This window comes from Triplophysa dalaica, chromosome 14, assembly GCF_015846415.1.
Source record: "Triplophysa dalaica isolate WHDGS20190420 chromosome 14, ASM1584641v1, whole genome shotgun sequence".
NCBI lineage: Eukaryota > Metazoa > Chordata > Actinopteri > Cypriniformes > Nemacheilidae > Triplophysa > Triplophysa dalaica.
The window spans coordinates 627,803-646,727 of NC_079555.1; the positions used below are offsets into that span (position 1 = coordinate 627,803).

At 39.2% G+C, this 18,925-nt stretch overlaps 1 protein-coding gene across 7 annotated transcripts in view; it reads right to left on the reverse strand.

The window, feature by feature from the left end:
* The window catches only part of celf6 (CUGBP Elav-like family member 6), a 48,533-nt gene that overhangs the window by 6,955 nt on the left and 22,653 nt on the right, over positions 1-18,925 (reverse strand). Inside the window, exons 3-12 of one of the 7 annotated variants that reach the window (XM_056765856.1) lie at positions 16,067-16,115; positions 12,839-12,961; positions 12,416-12,495; positions 9,806-9,949; positions 8,488-8,635; positions 7,945-8,094; positions 7,407-7,469; positions 6,664-6,744; positions 4,795-4,938; positions 1,795-1,954 (exon numbers count right to left, since the gene is read on the reverse strand). In XM_056765856.1, coding sequence (XP_056621834.1) covers positions 1,827-1,954; positions 4,795-4,938; positions 6,664-6,744; positions 7,407-7,469; positions 7,945-8,094; positions 8,488-8,635; positions 9,806-9,949; positions 12,416-12,495; positions 12,839-12,961; positions 16,067-16,115 — 1,110 coding nt within the window. In that variant the 3' untranslated portion in view covers positions 1,795-1,826. Of the gene's footprint in view, positions 1-1,794; positions 1,955-4,794; positions 4,939-6,663; positions 6,745-7,406; positions 7,470-7,944; positions 8,095-8,487; positions 8,636-9,805; positions 9,950-12,415; positions 12,496-12,832; positions 12,962-16,066; positions 16,116-18,925 lie in introns of all 7 variants that reach the window. The other 6 variants (XM_056765855.1, XM_056765852.1, XM_056765854.1 and 3 more) reach the window with 6 other exon arrangements.

An 18,925-nucleotide genomic window follows, 5' to 3' on the forward strand; every position in this document is an offset into this window, starting at 1 on the left:
AAGGTTCTGTTCTCTCTTCTGTACATTACTGTTCATTCAGTTTCTCTGAACTCAGCTCTCTTGACTAAACTTCAGCATGTCTTTAATAATTCATCACATGTTCATGAAGTTTAATGGAATCTTTACTCTTCATAAAGCTTTAAAACACATTTAACTGGTGACGCCGATGATATACAGTTCTGTCATGACAACTCTCGGAGGGTTTAGGATGTTAGTGTGCTTTAATGTATAATTCTCACATTTGTAATACTTTAGTCAGTTAATAAGAGTACATTATGTAGTTTTATATTATTTATTTGAATGAATGAAGAGCCGTTTCATGTCTATCCTTGAATCAATGAACTAATCAAGGTTGATGTAGAATATAGAAAGTCATTAGTAATAAGTAACTAAATATTTTTTGGAGAGAGTCATTTGTACAGTAATCTAATAACACTATTGAATATGTTATTAGTAACTAGTAATTTACCCAACACTGCTGCTAATACATCTACAACATGCTGCTGCTGCACATTTATGACCGTTGACAACAAAAGCACTCTTATGGGTCAATTTTTCTAAATACAAATTTTACATAATCTGAAATCTATAAATATAATAAATAAATACACTTTCTATTGATGTATGAGCTGTTATAATATGACAATATCTAGATACATCTGTTTAAAACTCAGGACTCTGAGAGGGCAAAAAATCTAAATATTGAGAAAATTGCCTTTGAAGTTGTGAATCAGAGGCACTGTGGCAGGACATCCACTCACAAAAATAAAGTTTTTATTTATTTAAGGTAGGACATTTACAAAATATCTCCATGGTACATGATCTTTATTTCATATCCTAATGATTTTTGGCATAAAAGAAAAATAGCGAATTTTGACCCACACAATGTATTTTTGTCCTTTATTAAAAATGTTCCTGTGCTACTGAAGACTGGTCTTGTGATCCAGGGTCAAGTATAACATACTTTATATGAATAAACCCCGCACAGCTTGGGTGATCACCTGTGTCTGAATTCTCCCCCTGTATGTCTCCTATCTAGTGCACTATATCAGGTGTCCGCCATTTTGTAATGTTGTCCGAATTCTGAGTCTACAACTCACTTTCATTTCTTTTACCCACAAAGCATTCTGATTTTGAGGGTACATCCGATGTACACTCGCTCAATTATATTTCCCACGGGCTCGAATCACCGGGCTCGAATCACATAGGAGATCAGGAGCATATAAGAGAACGAGCGACCGGGCCCGAACATATGTTAAGTTTGTATTTGTATTTATACTTGTGTTTATGTTATTTCGCCGGCGGTCGTCCGTGAGGGGCCGCCGGCTGTTTTTATTTCTGTTATTAAATGTTTAAATGTTTGCCGGTTCCCGACTCCTTCCTTCCCTTTTATGGAGATGTATTACAATTACCATTTTACAAAACAATCAGTAAAGCCACACAGGCATAATATAAGCGGTATGACGAATGTCTGCGACAGTACTGTCAGAATTTCATTTTTGTTCCCTTCTTCCCCATATAGTGGACTATTAAGCATTCGCTATATAGGGAGTAGTGAATGAGTGAACAAGTGAGCGAAATCAGACGCAGTTCTTGTATCAGATCAATACAGGTGAAGCTGGGGAAGGAGGAGGGTTTCAACAGGCACAGCTCTTTGCGGCATGCGCAGCTGACGATAAAAATATTTCATCTTCTTGTGAACGGCGGCAGCCACATCGTCTTAAAGGCGGCAATTCTACCGCTCACCGCGTACCGTGTGAATCCTCACGATGAATGTATGACAGTGTCTCTGACCTGTAAGGGGCGTGCCAGCCGTTCACTCAGCATCAGTACGGTCGGTTGGCATCTTTCGGCCTCTTCAGTTGAACCTTCAGCCTCTTCATGCCGATCTGAAAACCGTTCATTGCCTGAATCGCTGCCTGAGCACTCGACGGGTTATCAAAGCTTACGAAACCTGACAGAGAGATGGAGAGAGACAGTGAACAGGATAGTTCTTGCTTCTGCAGTCTTTACAAACAACTCAAATTTGACAGTTTTTACATTTTGAAGAGAATGTGAGCAACAACTGATCATGTAGAAACAGCCCATGATGCTCAGTACACTCTGTGAATTCTGATTGGTTATCACACTGCGCACGTTTTTACTGTTTTCAGTTCTTCACCATTGTTAATACATCACATCACATACTAATGAGTTTAATTCATAAAAATGCTGAAGTTCAATAATCAAGGTGCAAGGCTTGTTTACATCAATACACTGTAAAAAAATTGAGCCAACGTAAAAACTTTTGTGTTGACTCAACGTATACTATTTAATTCTTCAAAGTAATGATACTTTGTTTAGCCAACTTAAATTTGTTTGCTTATGTAATGCTGATTGTCTTATTTTTCTTATAAAGATATTATTGTCACACATTTACATTTAGGCATTTGGCAGACGCTTTTATCTAAAGTGACTTACATTGCTTTATCTTATACATTTTACATAGGTATTTGCAATCCCCTGAGATCGAACCCACAACCTTGCGTTGGTAATGCAATGCTCTTACCACTGAGCTACAGGGAAGCACACCAATTACTGTTGTTCAGGCAATTCATATATTTCTGATGTGTGGATGAAAAATTGTAAATGAGCTAAATGAAATGTTCCAAGTACTCTTTTAGTAGTGTTAAATATAAAAATAAACAAAATAAACACTTTTACTACAATTGTAAATGTTTTCTGGCTCAAACAGACCCAAACTTTGATCAAATAACTGTTTAAACAGATTGTGTTGAGTGTTTATAAACCGGCTATGCAGAACACACCAATCTCAACCATAGTAACAATCAAAAACCATTATTCATTAAAAGAACTCTAAACTCAACAGATGACAAACTGAAACAACCATATTAAAGCATAAAATAAGCCAGCATGAACTAAAACATTCATCTTTAAAATAAAATAAAATAAAAACACATAATTGAACATGTTGCAATGCATCTTGGGAACTTTCAAACTCTTGCAATATTGCTTGTTCAGAATACACTGTTTTGTAAATTCAATTTACTTATTTATCTTTGTATTGAGAACATTTTGCAAGTTGGATTTTATACAGTGTAACAGCAGTGATGCGTAACCCAATGACCTTTAACCTCTGATCATGTGTGGCACTGTGTCGAGCAGAGGCTCAGAATCAGCTCTTATCTCTCTGACAGAGCACTGGCACGAATTTCACCCAATTGAATTCTGGGAACAGAGGCTGAGCTTTTGTCAGACACAGATAAGACAGACAAGAGTCTTTACAAAATCCCTTCAACAAACGAAGAAGACACGTCCAGACAGCACAATTCATCTGAAATCTCACCCTGTCTCGCTCTCTCTTTCCATCTTACAGCACTTTTCATCACATTTCACACGTACAGTCATTCACTTCAAATATAAAAAAACAATGCAAGGGTGATTCTCACCAAACCACTGAAACATCGTGGCACTAAAGATTTTAATTATAAAACATACAATTTGGTAGCACAATAAATGGTCATAATAAACAGAATTGTGTTCTCTGACTTGGACAAAACATCACTTTGACATAGGAATGAATTATTTATGTATTTTATTGCTTTTTCTGCTGACATTCTCATAACCATAAGTTTGTTTTCTCCCAAGGTCTTTTCCCATTTATTTATCATTATGCGATTGTGTCTAATAATTCAGATTGTGTCTAATAATTGCGATAGTGTCAAATAATTCCAATTGTGTTTAATAATTCAGATTGTGTCTAATAATTGCGATAGTGTCAAATAATTGCGATAGTGTCAAATAATTGCGACTGTGTCAAATAATTGCGATAGTGTCAAATAATTCCAATTGTGTTTAATAATTCAGATTGTGTCAAATAATTGCGATTGTGTCAAATAATTCCAATTGTGTCTAATAATTCAGATTGTGTCTAATAATTGTGATTATACCAGATAATTGCGACTGTGTCTAATAATTGTGATGAGACTATTATTTAATAATTATTACAGCTCTAAAACTGTAGTTCAAGTTCACATCAACATCCTTGAGATCACAGACGAGAAAGTATGTAAACGAGGAATATTCAGAGAAACAGATGATTTCACTTCCTTCCTGAATGCTGTTCATATCTAATTTTACTGCACACATGACACAATCCTCACACTTGTGTTTGTCAGTGAAGATGCAGGAAGATATTTATGATAATAACTCCATAATAATCTGAATAAAAACACTTCAGGGATCACGCAGCTGTGAGGCTTTCAGATCCTGAGATGCGAGAAGATCAAGTGAATTCTGGGTAATTTGGTGGCCAAGGTTTGTGTGGGCACATTCACACTCTACAGGTGTGTCAAACAGCATCTGAAATGAATGAACTCTACACTACAACCAACAAAACTACATCACCAACGGAGGGAAAACGGCGAAACAGTGAGAGTGAAAGAGAGTCTCTGATCATACAAGTGCCAGAGAAAATCATGAGACGTGAGGAGAATGATGAAGACGAGTGAGATGAGAATGAAACGTCTCATAAGCGCTCGATGATGAGCAGAGGCCAGAAGAACAAGCTCACAAATCCCCACTGGCCTTCGCATGTGTCTGCGCGCTCGCTTGAGCGGGACGTCTCTCTCTCCCAGAATTAATCGTCACTTGATTAATGGAGACGCGGGAAATAAAGGCTCGAGATGAACTAATTGTGCGGAGTGAAGTGGGGTGTGATAAGATTTGAAAAGCTCGACACCCAGGCGACGCTCACGCTCGCTCAAGCGTTTGAAGAGCATTGTGGGTACTAACCAAAACACTTGCTCTGATTGGTGGCCCGGTCCACAAAGACTTTGGCGGAAATGACGTTGCCAAAAGGCAGAAACATCTGCATGAGCTCAGCGTCGCCGAACTCCTGCGGCAGGTGGTAAATAAACAGATTACAGCCCTCCGGTCCTGCAGCAGGAACAACACAAACACACACAAATCAAGTCACACAAATCAGATTTCACACAGACGCATGCAAATGTGTTCTGATGCCACCCGTGATCTTCTGAAAGACTCAGACATTGTCGTCCTTGTTAAAAGAAGTTTGATGAAAGATGATTGAAGGAACTTCTCAGTTGTGACTCATGAGAAGACCAACACACAACAAACCAAATGTGGGACAGGTAATCCGTCTGTGTGGGACAATGTGGGACACCATTGAGCGAAACTGTGATATAATAACAGAACTAAACATTTTTATATAATATTTTTAGCTTATAGAAATAATTTGTTACTTAGTCCATTCCAACTTCAACACAATAAAGGCATAGATCAAATGTAATATAACATTTCAATTAAAGGATCGCTGTCTCTGAGCAGATCAGACGTGGAGTTATCATGTTGTTCACTTTGAAGATCTTCTAACTAAACGAATAAAGAACTAACAAATAAGGAAAAGGAGTTTCTCCTTTAAAATGTATTATTGTTAAATAATGAAATTCATGATTTGCAAATCATTTTTATTTTAATACGCTAACCACTCCATATAGGCTAAACACTACTGACAGACGTTTCAGCCTCTGGATGACTGAAATCAACGCCTCCTTCTCATATTTTGGAGAAAAGGCTTAAAACTGCTGCTTTTGACACTGCGCTGTTAAATACTTTAATAAACAATGTGGCGTCTTATGTGTGTTTCAGGTTAAAGAACGTGTTTCTTAATGTGACAACAAAAATGCAGAAGATTTTCTCAATATGCCACGTGAGGGTCAGTTGGTCACACTATTCTCCAGTCTCTCTCTCCCTCTTTCTTTGTTTCTCTCTCTCTCTCTCTCTCTTTTTTGTCTGACTTTCTATCTCTCTTTGTCTGTCTGTCCGTGTCTGTCTGTCGTTTTATTTCTCTCAGTATGTTGATTTATTTATGTGTCTCTCTGTCTGTCTCAGTCTCTCTCTCTCTTTTTGTCTGTATGAACTTATGTCTGTCTGTCTGTATCTCTCTCTTTGTCTGTCTGTCTGTCTGTCTGTATCTCTCTCTTTGTCTGTCTGTCTGTCTGTCTGTATCTCTCTTTTTGTCTGTATGAACTTATGTCTGTCTGTCTGTATCTCTCTCTTTGTCTGTCTGTCTGTCAGTCTGTATCTCTCTCTTTGTCTGTCTGTCTGTATCTCTCTCTTTGTCTGTCTGTCTGTCAGTCTGTATCTCTCTCTTTGTCTGTCTGTCTGTATCTCTCTCTTTGTCTGTCTGTATCTCTCTCTTTGTCTGTCTCTCTGTCTGTATCTCTCTCTTTGTCTGTCTGTCTGTCGGTCTGTATCTCTCTCTTTGTCTGTCTCTCTGTCTGTATCTCTCTTTGTCTGTCTGTCTGTCGGTCTGTATCTCTCTCTTTGTCTGTCTGTATATCTCTCTTTGTCTGTCTCTCTCTCTCTCTCTCTCTTTCAGTCTCTCTCTCTTTTTGTCAGTATGAACCTATCTGTGTCTGTCTGTCTGTCTGTCTCTCAGTCTCTATATCTTTCAGACTGTCTATCTTTTTGTTTGTATGAACCTATGTCTCTCTGTGTGTCTGTCTGTCTGTCTGTCAATTTTACTGTGTATCTGTCTCTGTCTCTTACAGTCTGTCTCTCTTTTTGTCAGTATGAACCTATGTGTCTGTCTGTCGGTTGTCAGGTGTTTTATATCAGAGGGGGTGTGGTCTTACTCACCTTCTCTCTGTTGCTGGGTGATGATGGCTGGTTGCTGGGGAAACGCTTGGCTAATGGGTGCATACGCGGCAGGATACGCTGCTGTGACCACGAGAGAGAATTCACGTTCATATTTCAGCGTAACAAAGAATTCATTCAATGTGTGACAAACTATAACCCACAATGCAATGCACCTGACCATTCATTAGACTTTGATTCATATTTCTCTAGATTTTGTATTAAACTTAACTGCAAAATGTAAAACACAGTAAATAACTCAATTTTATTAAATAATTAAATATAGTGTGTGTGTGAATATGTGTGTGTGAAAAACATTTAGCTTGTCACAGAATAAGAATATGTTAATAACTCAGTTAAAAAAAAATGTCAGATAGAACAGTGTCATTCCAAGGCAATGAAATGTGTGGGACATTTGATGATATAATCATGCACAAATTACAGCATGTCAACAAAGTACTATTTGAAATATTTATTGTTGCACAAAAAAATCTAATTTTAAAGAATAATAGGCAGTATATTATATACAGTAGAAGTGGGGAGGACAGACTGACTGAAAGACAGACGGACGGATTGACTGACAGACAGACAGACGGATAGACAGACAGATGGATAGACTGACAGAAAGACAGATGGACAGATAGACAGACAGATGGATAGACTGACAGAAAGACAGATGGACAGATAGACAGACAGATGGATAGACTGACAGAAAGACAGACAATGTTAAAGAACATGTGATTAACCTGCGAAATGTTGTACACCTGCATACGCCTGCTGGAGAGAATCCGTCACCGTCGGACTTTGAGCTGGAAACACACGTCAATGTTTATCACTTTTGATTCTTTTAATAATTGTAAAGAGCAAGACAGGACGAGAGCCGTTAGAGAACGACGCGAGGCCGGTGACGTGAGTGATAATGAGTTTCAGCTCCGCGTTGCACCGGTCTCGCATCTCTCACAGAGCAGATCGGAGGCATAAAAGGACGAGCGACTGGAGTGTGCGACGAGAGAGGAACAGCCCTGGATTTTATGTTATGTTTTATTATGTTTGTGTGGCCCTTGTGTGGTTTGTGTGCTTTTCTGGTTTGTTTATTTTATTAAAAAGTTGGTTTAATGTTCGCCGGTTCCCGCCTCCTTCTTCCCGTTAACTTGGAACATTGTTACATTAATTATATTTCTGAACTGTTATTTTTGTAGTTCCCCACACACGGATCGAGATATCAAGTCTACTATGTTTCCAAGATGTTTTTTATGTCAATAACATGATGCTCATTTTTGACACCTGGGTATGGATGGATCCCGTTGGTGTAGATGGTCTCAGAGGAGGTCTGTCCGTTGGTCTGGTGTGGAAGAGCGCTGAAGCCGTTGACCGTGATGGGTCCTGTTATACTGGGCATGCCTGCGGCGCTGAGGCCTGGAGGTGTGCTGGTGCCTGAACAAAACACACACAAACTCTGTCAGACAACACACAAAAGAGTTTTTTGCTCTTTTGGCTCTTCAGTCTGTGTTTTTCTCTGAATGAAAGCGTGCAGGTTCACAGGTTCAGTCAGATTAATCTCTTATCTGCTTTGTTTTAGTAGTTTTTTTCTGCTTTTCTCCAAGGGCATTTCAGTCATGGCGGATTAGAGCTGACAGGTAAAGTGTGTGTGTGTGTCGACATCACAGATTATCAAAGCAGGACAACTGACAGAAGAAAAACAGACAGTCTTAATCAATTTCACTGACCCTTCATCCGGATGTCAGTTCACTTCTGAGATGCGACACTCAAAACAGCATTTGTGTGTCTCTGTGTGTGTGTGAGTTTGTGTGCACGGGGGTCTCACACCTGAAGAGGGGGTCATCGGCGCAGCCATCAGACCGTTGACATTGAAAGCAGCCATTTGCTGCATCTGAGCGGCTGCGATGGCGGCCATCGGGTTCAGATACGAACCCTGTGAAGCTGCCATGAGAGCAGCCTGCTGCTGCATCAGCTGCTGAAGACAGACAAGAGAAAGACAGACAGACAGACAGACAAGAGAAAGACAGACAGACAGACAGACAAGAGAAAGACAGACAGACAGACAGACAAGAGAAAGACAGACAGACGGACAGACAGACAGACAGACAGACAGACAGAGAAAGACAGACAGACAGACAGACAAGAGAAAGACAGACAGACAGACAGACAAGAGAAAGACAGACAGACGGACAGACAGACAGACAGACAGACAGACAAGAGAAAGACAGACAGACAGACAGACAAGAGAAAGACAGACAGACAGACAGACAAGAGAAAGACAGACAGACAGACAGACAAGAGAAAGACAGACAGACGGACAGACAGACAGACAGACAGACAGACAGAGAAAGACAGACAGACAGACAGACAAGAGAAAGACAGACAGACAGACAGAGAAAGACAGACAGAGAAAGACAGACAGACAGACAGAGAAAGACAAACAGAAAGATGGACAGAAAGAAAGACAGACAGAAAGACAGACAGAGAAAGACAGACAGACAGACAGACAGACATACAGATAGATGGACGGACAGAGACAGAAAGACACACAGTCAGCTCATGAGATTTAAGGTTTTTTATTTATTATAATTACATGCACTACATCTCTAAAACAGAGTGAGTTAAAGATACAAAGTGTGTGCGTGTGAGACTCACGGTGTGTGTGTATGTGTGTGTGAGACTCACGGTGTGTGTGTGTGTGTGAGACTCACAGTGTGTGTGTGTGTGTGTGTGAGACTCACGGTGTGTGTGTGTGTGTGTGTGTGTGTTTGTGTGTGAGACTCAGTGTGTGTGTGTGTGTGTGAGTGTGTGTGTGTGTGAGACTCACGGTGTGTGTGTGTGTGTGTGTGAGACTCACAGTGTGTGTGTGTGTGAGACTCACGGTGTGTGTGTGTGAGACTCACAGTGTGTGTGTGTGTGTTTGTGTGTGAGACTCACGGTGTGTGTGTGTGTGTTTGTGTGTGTTTGTGTGTGAGACTCACGGTGTGTGTGTGTGTGAGACTCACAGTGTGTGTGTGTGTGTGTTTGTGTGTGAGACTCACGGTGTGTGTGTGTGTGTTTGTGTGTGTTTGTGTGTGAGACTCACGGTGTGTGTGTGTGTGAGACTCACAGTGTGTGTGTGTGTGTGTTTGTGTGTGAGACTCACGGTGTGTGTGTATGCTCCATAAGTTCCATACTGTATGGTCATAGGGCTGAAGATCCCGATCTGACCGGCCATCTGGTGCATCCGACGGAGGGTCCGTTCCTTATCTGTGTCTGCAAACTTCACCACCAGACTCGATGAAGCGCCCTGTGTAGACACACACACACACACACTGTGAGTCTCACACATACACACATACACACACACGCACACACACAACAATACAATATTGTGGTATCTGCTGTGATTCTGATCAGGAGTGTCACTGAAACTCTCTCAACAATCGATTCATTTAATAGGACACTCCGGCTGTCATGACAGAGCGTGATGGAAAGTAAGCAGATCTATGAGAATGTCACAGGAGACAGACGTTATGCAGAAGAGTCCGGCCTGTATGCCAACATCACAGTCAACAGCTCATCAAGAGGACTGAGATTTCACCTCTTTACAGCACAAACCACACAAGTTCACTCCAACAGCCATCCAATGAAATCCACACACATGATGTCACACACAGATCGGTCTGCGCAGCAACACATGAAGTCAAATTTCTTACTGCAAAGTTCTTGAAACACAGACAGTACGTCAGTTGGTGGTCTGATTTGACTAAGACCGCCCAAATGTATAGGCAAGTAAGGTGGTGTACCTGTCAGTACAATTGAAGTGGAACCTGATGTTCCAAATATGGTCAGAGGCGTTACATTTCCCTCCCTGATCCATCTGGAAGTGGTTTAAGAGGAAGTACGTCATCGCCCCGTGTGCATATGTCCTGTTGTGCTCAATATTTAAGTGTGCTTAAAAATTCAAGAATCCGGACGGATGTTCAAAGACGAAACGACAGGAAATGTTTCCGTCATTCCAGAAGTCATCACGTTCACCCAAACAAACACGATGATCCAGAGGACGAGCGAGCGAGTCTGAATTTAATCTGCTGAATTTGATAAGCTATAGCATAGCTGTCATCTCCCACAGACCCGACCGAGCCGTTTGTCACCGGTTCACAAATCTAATCTCATGTGAACAGAGATTTACATAGAGAGGACATAACACAATAACTGGAAATATAATGGAGGAACTGGACAGAAGTGAGTCGAGACACTGACACAAACTTTACTGGCAGAAATGAAATCACTGACCTTTGCAAAGACATTCAATCTGTGGTGAACGAATTCTGATGAAAACACATTTCACTCCAGATGAAACATAAAAGAAATTTGATTTTGCATAGAGAAAATAAAGAGGAAGACCACTTGAGTCTCTCGGGGGTGTTATGATTGTTTGCTTTGTGACATTCCACCCATATCCAAACACACACACATACATACGACACACACACATGTTGGGTTTCAATGTTGTATGGGGACATTCCATAGACACAATGGTTTTTATCCTAAACAATCACAAAACTTTTAGATTTTCAAAAAAGTTAATTCTGTATGATTTATAAATTTGTTTCCTCATTTTGTCCCCATACCGTAGGGTTTACCCTTCTCACACACACACTCACTTTTTATACAGAGGTCCAGGAAAATACACACAAAGTAAGACTGATGAATGTGAAGGATTGTGTGTTTTTGATGGCTAAACAACATAATTTGCTATTAATACCGTCTTCCTTTATGTAGTGCCAAATAGGACTATAATCTCTCTTTATTTTGTTGCACATTCTTAATACTTTTTGCAAATGAGAAAGACGTCAGTTTAAAAAAACATTTTGATTTTGATTTTTTTGGTATAGGCATAAGAACAAAGAGCAATGTGACACAAGTACGCAGGGCAGACTGTGGTCCAACCAGCTTACGCTTAATATAAGTTAAATATCAAATGTCATATGAAATTAAATAAAAGTAAATTGTTCAGGCTTGTTCGGTGCAAACGTACACAGCATTAATGAATAAATATATGTCAAAACCAGCCAGTATTTTTACAACATAGCCTAACTGCAATACAATAGACACAGGATGTTATTTTTTTACGTAATATGATGAACAAAAATGTGAGTTTACAAAAAAGTTTAGTTTTTCTAAGACAAAGTTTTAGAAAACATTTTAAGCATTTAGATTTTATAACCATTTCCTAATAGCTCATGCAGATCGAATGAAAAGACGTTAATAAAGCATATCGCACATAATGCAAATAAATAAACACTTAGGTCATCATGTTAATATCGTTTACAATGTTTTTATAAAAAGTGGAGCCGGTGTGTGCACAGAAACAAACGAGCTTCTCCGCAGCGCAGAACGAGAACGAGCACGGCAGGTGAATTAAAACGCATGTATTTTTATCTTAATAGTTTTGATCAACGTCATTTCAAGTTTAAAGCAGACAACGCTGCTCACATCTGACCTTAAGTTTGGTGATCAGGACTCTTGCTACCCATGATTGAAAAATGAGCATCAAATAGTATTTTTTAGTTTTCGATTAACTTAGGAACATTACTCGCCTAACTATATTTGTTTTCATATTCAAATTATTTAGGATTCTTATAGATGCGAGTCATCAGTACACGGCTTTTACAGCATTTACAGCATTGTTTCTGCCTTCTGTTCTGTTTTTTGGAAAATCGAAAAATGCTAAAAGTTTTCTATGATATTGTATATGTGTGTCTCTTACAGGCATCGTCGTTCCACCATGAAGACTGTTAATAGCTGCCTGAGCTTCTGCATGGCTGGAGAACTTCACAAAAGCACAGCCTGTCAGACAGACAGAGAGAGAGAGAGAGAGAGAGAGAGAGAGAGACAGACAGAGAGAGAGAGAGAGAGAGAGACAGACAGAGAGAGAGAGAGAGAGAGAGAGAGAGAGACATCAGAGGTTAGTTTACCTCTCGTGTGGAGAGTATGAACTCATCAGTACTGTTGTAATAATGTCAGTAATATGAACTGTACTGTAGTTTAACTGTGTATGTTCACCTGACCTGACTACAGACATCATTAAATCACTTCTGATGATTTAGAAGTTTAGAAACTACAGTTTAGGATGTCATTTAAATGGAGTGAGATGAGATGGACTGAGAGTCGTGTAGGTGCTAACCCTTACTGGCCCCATCAGGACCCCGGAGAACGGTGCACTCCTCTATGTGCCCGAATGAATCAAACAGCCTCCGGATGTCATCTTCACCCTGTTGCTTCCCCAGCATCCCTACAAACAGCTTCCGGTCTTCTGACAGACACACAGAGAGAGAGAGAGAGACGGTGAATAACATTCAGTGAATATATCTGTTTTTTTCCAAACGTACAATTCTGAATCTTACGATTGTGTTTGTGATGTGGCTTAATTTAATCTTCATACATGAGCAGTACAGAAGAACTTCAGTGACAGGGTTTATATCATAATCCTTTCATGACAAAAAGTGTTCTTCACTAAACATCAAAAAAAAAAAAAACTGAGCAGAACAAAAATCAAACAACAAAAAACATCAGATAATGGTACGTGATTGATTCATGCTGCAGAGGCAGTGCATGCTGGGAATATTTTTAACGCTATAACTTTAAGAGCGAGAACATGTTTCAATTCTGTTTCATGTTTATTTTATAAATATTTCTAAGAATCTGTGACTGAAGCTGGATGAAGTCTCTTTACTTATATTTCTGTAAAGTCTATCACCTAATCACACAATTGTTTTATACAGTATATACATATTTATAAATATATTATTATTCATTAAAATTAATTGATAATTAATTAATAAAACATCAATTGTTAAATTATAATCAAACACAGAACGAAAAATGCAATTCAAGGCAGGCTGATGACCTGCTTGTGTGTGTGTATGTGTGTGTGTGTGTGTGTGTGTATGAGCATGTGTGTGAGCGTGTACGATTGTGTTTTTTCTGTGTGTGAACATGTGTGTGTATCAGGGGTCTCTAGTGTCTGATTCTATGGCTTATTAACTCACCACAAGCTCAATAATGAACATTTCTGACATGTTAGTCTATGCTGTGAGAATCTGACATCACACACAGAGGACAGCACAAGTTCCTCAGGGATGAACAGAGAGAAATTGATTTTACAGAACGTTATCTTTTCATTCCCGGACCTTTGAGTTATATTCATATCTCAGCATCTGTGACGCACAATTCATTCCAATCCCTCACACTTGTATCTCTGTCTGTGTCTGTGTGTTGTGTCTTTGTGCAGATGAAATGATCTGGAAAATAAGAATCTGTCATTCTGTGACCGTGTCCTGAAGACACACACAGCATATTTTAACATCTAGGGGCCCTATGCAAACCTTCGTGAGGGGCCCTTGTCATAATCATTCAAACTAGATAAGCATAACTATAAACTATAAGAAATAAAAATCATTTATAAATTTACACACTTAAAACTGAAAGACAAAAAAATGCATCAGGTTGTCTCATTTTTCACGTTAGCTTAATTATTTTTACAGTGTAGTTTTAGGTCTCTGTGGTTTTAAGACACCAGAGTTAATATATTTAGTTTTATTCATATTTTGAATTAGCTTTTATTTTTAGATTTGTATTTATTTATATTTATAATTTTTATGTCAATTTTAAGTTTTACCAATTTTGGTACATCATTTTGTCATTTTATAATTTATTTGTTTATTTTTTATGTTGCTTTATAATATACATTTCTATTTTAGTTTTATTTTAGTTTTTGTTTATTATTATAATTGTAGTGTTTCAAACTTATTTCAATGTATTTTTGAGGCAGTTTTCAAGTATTCCTTTAGTTTAGTTTTTCCCCATAATTTTAAGGCCAATATTTAATTTCAATGAACAGAGACGTTTTTCAAAGTTTTAATTTCAGTAAACTAAAATAACCTTGTAAGACACATTATTTTGACATAAAAGTATGTCCCAGTGTAACCGGAACGAACCACACCTACACCAGGCGGGCTTCGAAGCGGGTCGGTTCGGCTTGGGAGTCGGGCGCTCTAGCGAGGAGGCTAAAGACCACAGTCTCTAGTGTCTGTCGCTAGAGAGTCCTTGAGGCAGAGGAGTGAGGTTAACACACTGCACAGCTCTACACTAGCTTGCCTCCGTTACATAGAGACACAACATACATCAGCGTCATCTCTCTCTCTCTCTCTCTCTCTCTCTCTCTCTTTCTCTCTTTCTCTCTCTCTCTCTCTCTCTCTCTCTATGTCCCTCTCTCTTTTTCTCTTTCTCTCTTTCTCTCTCTCTCACTCTCTCACAGTAGTCTCAGTGAGGTGAGAGAAAGCGTCTTTACCATCAGACATGATTCAATAGTGAAGTGCTGTCAGCCATTACATCTGTGTGTTATAACTCAGACATCTCTTTCTTTCTCTTTATGATGAGATAAAGATGATTCAGAATTTAAAATTTCAATAAATGATGATAATAAATACACATTACATCAAACAGAAAATTCCCAAACAGATCAAGTCCACCTGTGACCGTGCTGATGCCCTTTTTTATCCAACTCCGTGAACACTAATCCTTTATTCATCACCATCCTGTCTGTCCAGCTGATCTGTGATCTGTGTTTAATGCACATCATTTTAACAATTATACTGAACACAGATCTCTCCTGATGCCTGGCTCGCTGTGTACAACCCATCTGATCCCAGGTCAAATGATCATCTTAAACACTTGCCTTAAATCCTGATGAGACAACAACACTGGAATAAAACCCTAAAAGTGAATAAAACCCTAAAAGTGAATAAAACCCTAAAAGTGAATAAAACCCTAAAAGTGAATAAATCCCTAAAACTGACATGATCATTTAGAATAATAAATGATCTAATAACCAAAACTATGTTCTGATTAAATGAATAAACCTACAATCATCTTTTCTCCATGAAACACAATACAGATCAATGTTTATCAAAACACTCACATTTATTTTTACCAAAGGCAGAGACTGTCCGGCTCTAAAGTTTGTTAAGAGAAGTTTGTGAAGTGATACGAGGAGATTTCTGACATACAGATAAACATGAGAGCACACGCACACACACGTGCGGTCCTTTAAGATGAAAGTGTAAAGCACGAGATCACCTGCAGCTGGTACAGCAGATGTGAGGAGTGAGTGACACTACAGTAAATGTCAGACGGGGAGTTTTCTGATCTCAGTCGGGTCACAGTGAAGCCCGGCGCCCTGGACGCCCCAAACAGATGGAGAGTCAACAGAGGCAAGTGACCTAAATGAACAACCGTTCCAACACACCCCTGCTCATGTGTGTGTGTGTGTGTGTGTGTGAGCAGCCAGACCTGATCTCAGAGCAGTTCACTAAAGTATCCGTGTGTGAGTGAGGAAAATTAAAAGAAGGTTAATTACCTCCTCGTCCTTCACTGTCGGCCGGTTTCACCTGGATCGGCCGATTCATCTGGAGAAGAAAGAGAGAGAGAGCTGTTAGAGCCATGAGTGTGTGTGTGCGTTTGTTTACGTGCATGCGTGTTTGTGCTTGCGAGCGCGCGTTTCTGTGTGCGTGCATGTGCTTACTTGCATGTGTGTATGTGTGTGTGTTTGTGTGTGTGTGTGTGTGTGTGTGTGTGTTAAGAGCATGTTTCCAACTTTAGAGTCACAAGTGCCATATAATATAAACAAAAACAAACACAGCAGGAAACCTCTCTCTCTCTCTCTCTCTCTCTCTCACACACACACACGCTTCTGGCATGTTTAATTCATGTACTGGCGTGTGAGAAGTCTAGAGAGATCCGCTGCTCTCTGATGTTTTAACAGCATGAAACTAAACATCATAGAGATCAATAAATCTATTAAACAGTTACTTCAAATAACACATCAAAATGAACACAACAAAACTTTATTATTGAATTTAATACATGCTGCGATAATATTGTATTTTTAATCTATGTGATCTATGTCGACTACACGGAAATTAAAGACAGAATCAACTTTAAAGTCTCTTTAAATCTTGGTTATTTCTCCTATAAACCAGCGTGTTTCTTTCTGAAGGTCTCACTTATAGATTTTCCAGAGGAGATATCTAACAGAGAACACCACATCATCAGCTCGGATTGATCAACTCCTTCAAAAAACTACACAGAACATCTTAATACCTACTCGAACTTTTGATTGAACGCCCTGTCAATCATTCTAAAGGTGTTAGATTGTTTTGGCTCATGTAAATACAGTACGGAGAGAGTTTGGTGCCGCTGTGGATGTGTGCCAGTGTTTGGGTCAGCGTTAGACCCCTCCACACCCATGAGACGCTTTCTTCACTCTGATTTGTTCAGCCTCCGGGCCACAAACTTGCGTGATTGGTTGTAAAGCTCCAGAGCTCCGACACGTTAAAATCCTCGTAGTCGCCGCGGCAACAGGAGTCATTAAGCAACCCAGGGTACACCGGGAGTTGCTAAGCAACCGGGCAGATCGGGTCGGGCCGCTGGTCTACAGGCTCAAATCTAGCGAATTAGCCATCGCCTTCATTCCCTCGCACCGTTTTCCACCACGACCAATGAGATTTGAGGAAATCTCCAATCATTCCCCATAAGCTCTGAACGCCCCCCAACTACCCCCCACCCGTCTCCCACCTGACCTCTGTCTGTCCCGCTTTAATTTGGTTTCATCAATGATGTAGGAGCCCTCAGCCGAGACCAACATATACCTCCAAAAGTATACTCAACAATGTTTGGTTATGGACCGGACACAAAAAACAACAAATTTTCCAAGATTTGAAAACAGAACTTTCAAGACTAGACACCAGTCAAACACAATTATTGTTATAGAGATAAACAATATATTTAAATACAATTATTAATGTCTATAATGAGCCACAAAGAATACTATAATGTCACATGTAGAATATAATCAATAAATGATTCATGGCTCATGTATTTTTTATTGTATCGGTACATTAGGAACTGTTTTATTAGGTACAAGTCTCTCAGTCCGGTTTGAGATCTGCAGCATTACCTCATCGGGTCACCCGACGGAGAGACGCCCGTCTGCTCTATCTCACTCAGAACTCAGAAGAGTAAAGATCGCGGCGTAATGACTGTATCAACCTTACCAGTCTTTTCTCAGAGAAACAAACGACACCGTGACGGACACCCTGAGACACAGATCTATAAGAAACATTCATCTCACTGTGAGAAACAACTGAAGCTCAGGACACGCAACAATTACACAGAGACGATGTAGAAATAATATAGAAACAGACAAAGACGCTTTCTTCAGACACACGCATCCGCCTGCCCCGAACTTAACTTCCAGTCTTTTTTTACATTTAATTAATATTAATATTAATAAATATTAAATTGCTTACACACAATTTTGGAAACTATGGCTCCATTTCTCAAAACTCTACACACAACACCACAAAACACACACAAAATGCAAAATGCAACACACATCTTGTTTAGATTTTTTATTTAAAACAATTTTTTATTTTCGCGTAGTCACTCTGCACAGAAACATAAAATAATAAGCCACAGACACATCAAACTACACAAAGATGTGAACAATGTAAAACACTTTGTCATAGCACTCGCACAGCATTTACACAAACACACTGTATAAATGTATAGATTTTCTCTATAAACATATTGTATTCTGAAAACATTGTATTTTTATTGAGTTTGACTAAGGGATCAACAGTAACAGATACATTTGAAGATACTGTAAGCAAATATGAATGTTGCTGTTGTGAAAAAAATATTGTGCATGCTGTCTTCATCCTCTCATCATCTTTGGCTCACTTTCTACATGTACAGTAAGTCAACAAAAAAGTGAAAAGTGTTTTCACACACGTCTGTAAATGAGTGAATCATTTTTTATTTCAGTATTTTCCTAATGAAACACATGTGCTATTAGTTTTAAATGTTGTGTATGCTGTAAGTTTTTTTTACAATAGAAAACTTAATTTAAAGCATATGTTTTCCGTTTTGCAGACTTGATCTAAAGATTTGGTGAATGGGTGATGCCTCAAGTATCACTTTTAGTGTCTAAGCAATAAAAAAACTGTAAAACTACTCAACAGTTATAGATTCTTTGTGGAGGTCTACCTGAAGTTAAGTTTGGGCTACATAACATTTGTTTATGTTGTTGGCGCTGAAACCCATAATTTCAGATCTGAGCTCATACCACACGACTCCTCAATATCCCTGCAGACACACACACACACACACACACATGTCTCAGTCCTCCAGTCTGTCTGCAGATATCTGATCATCA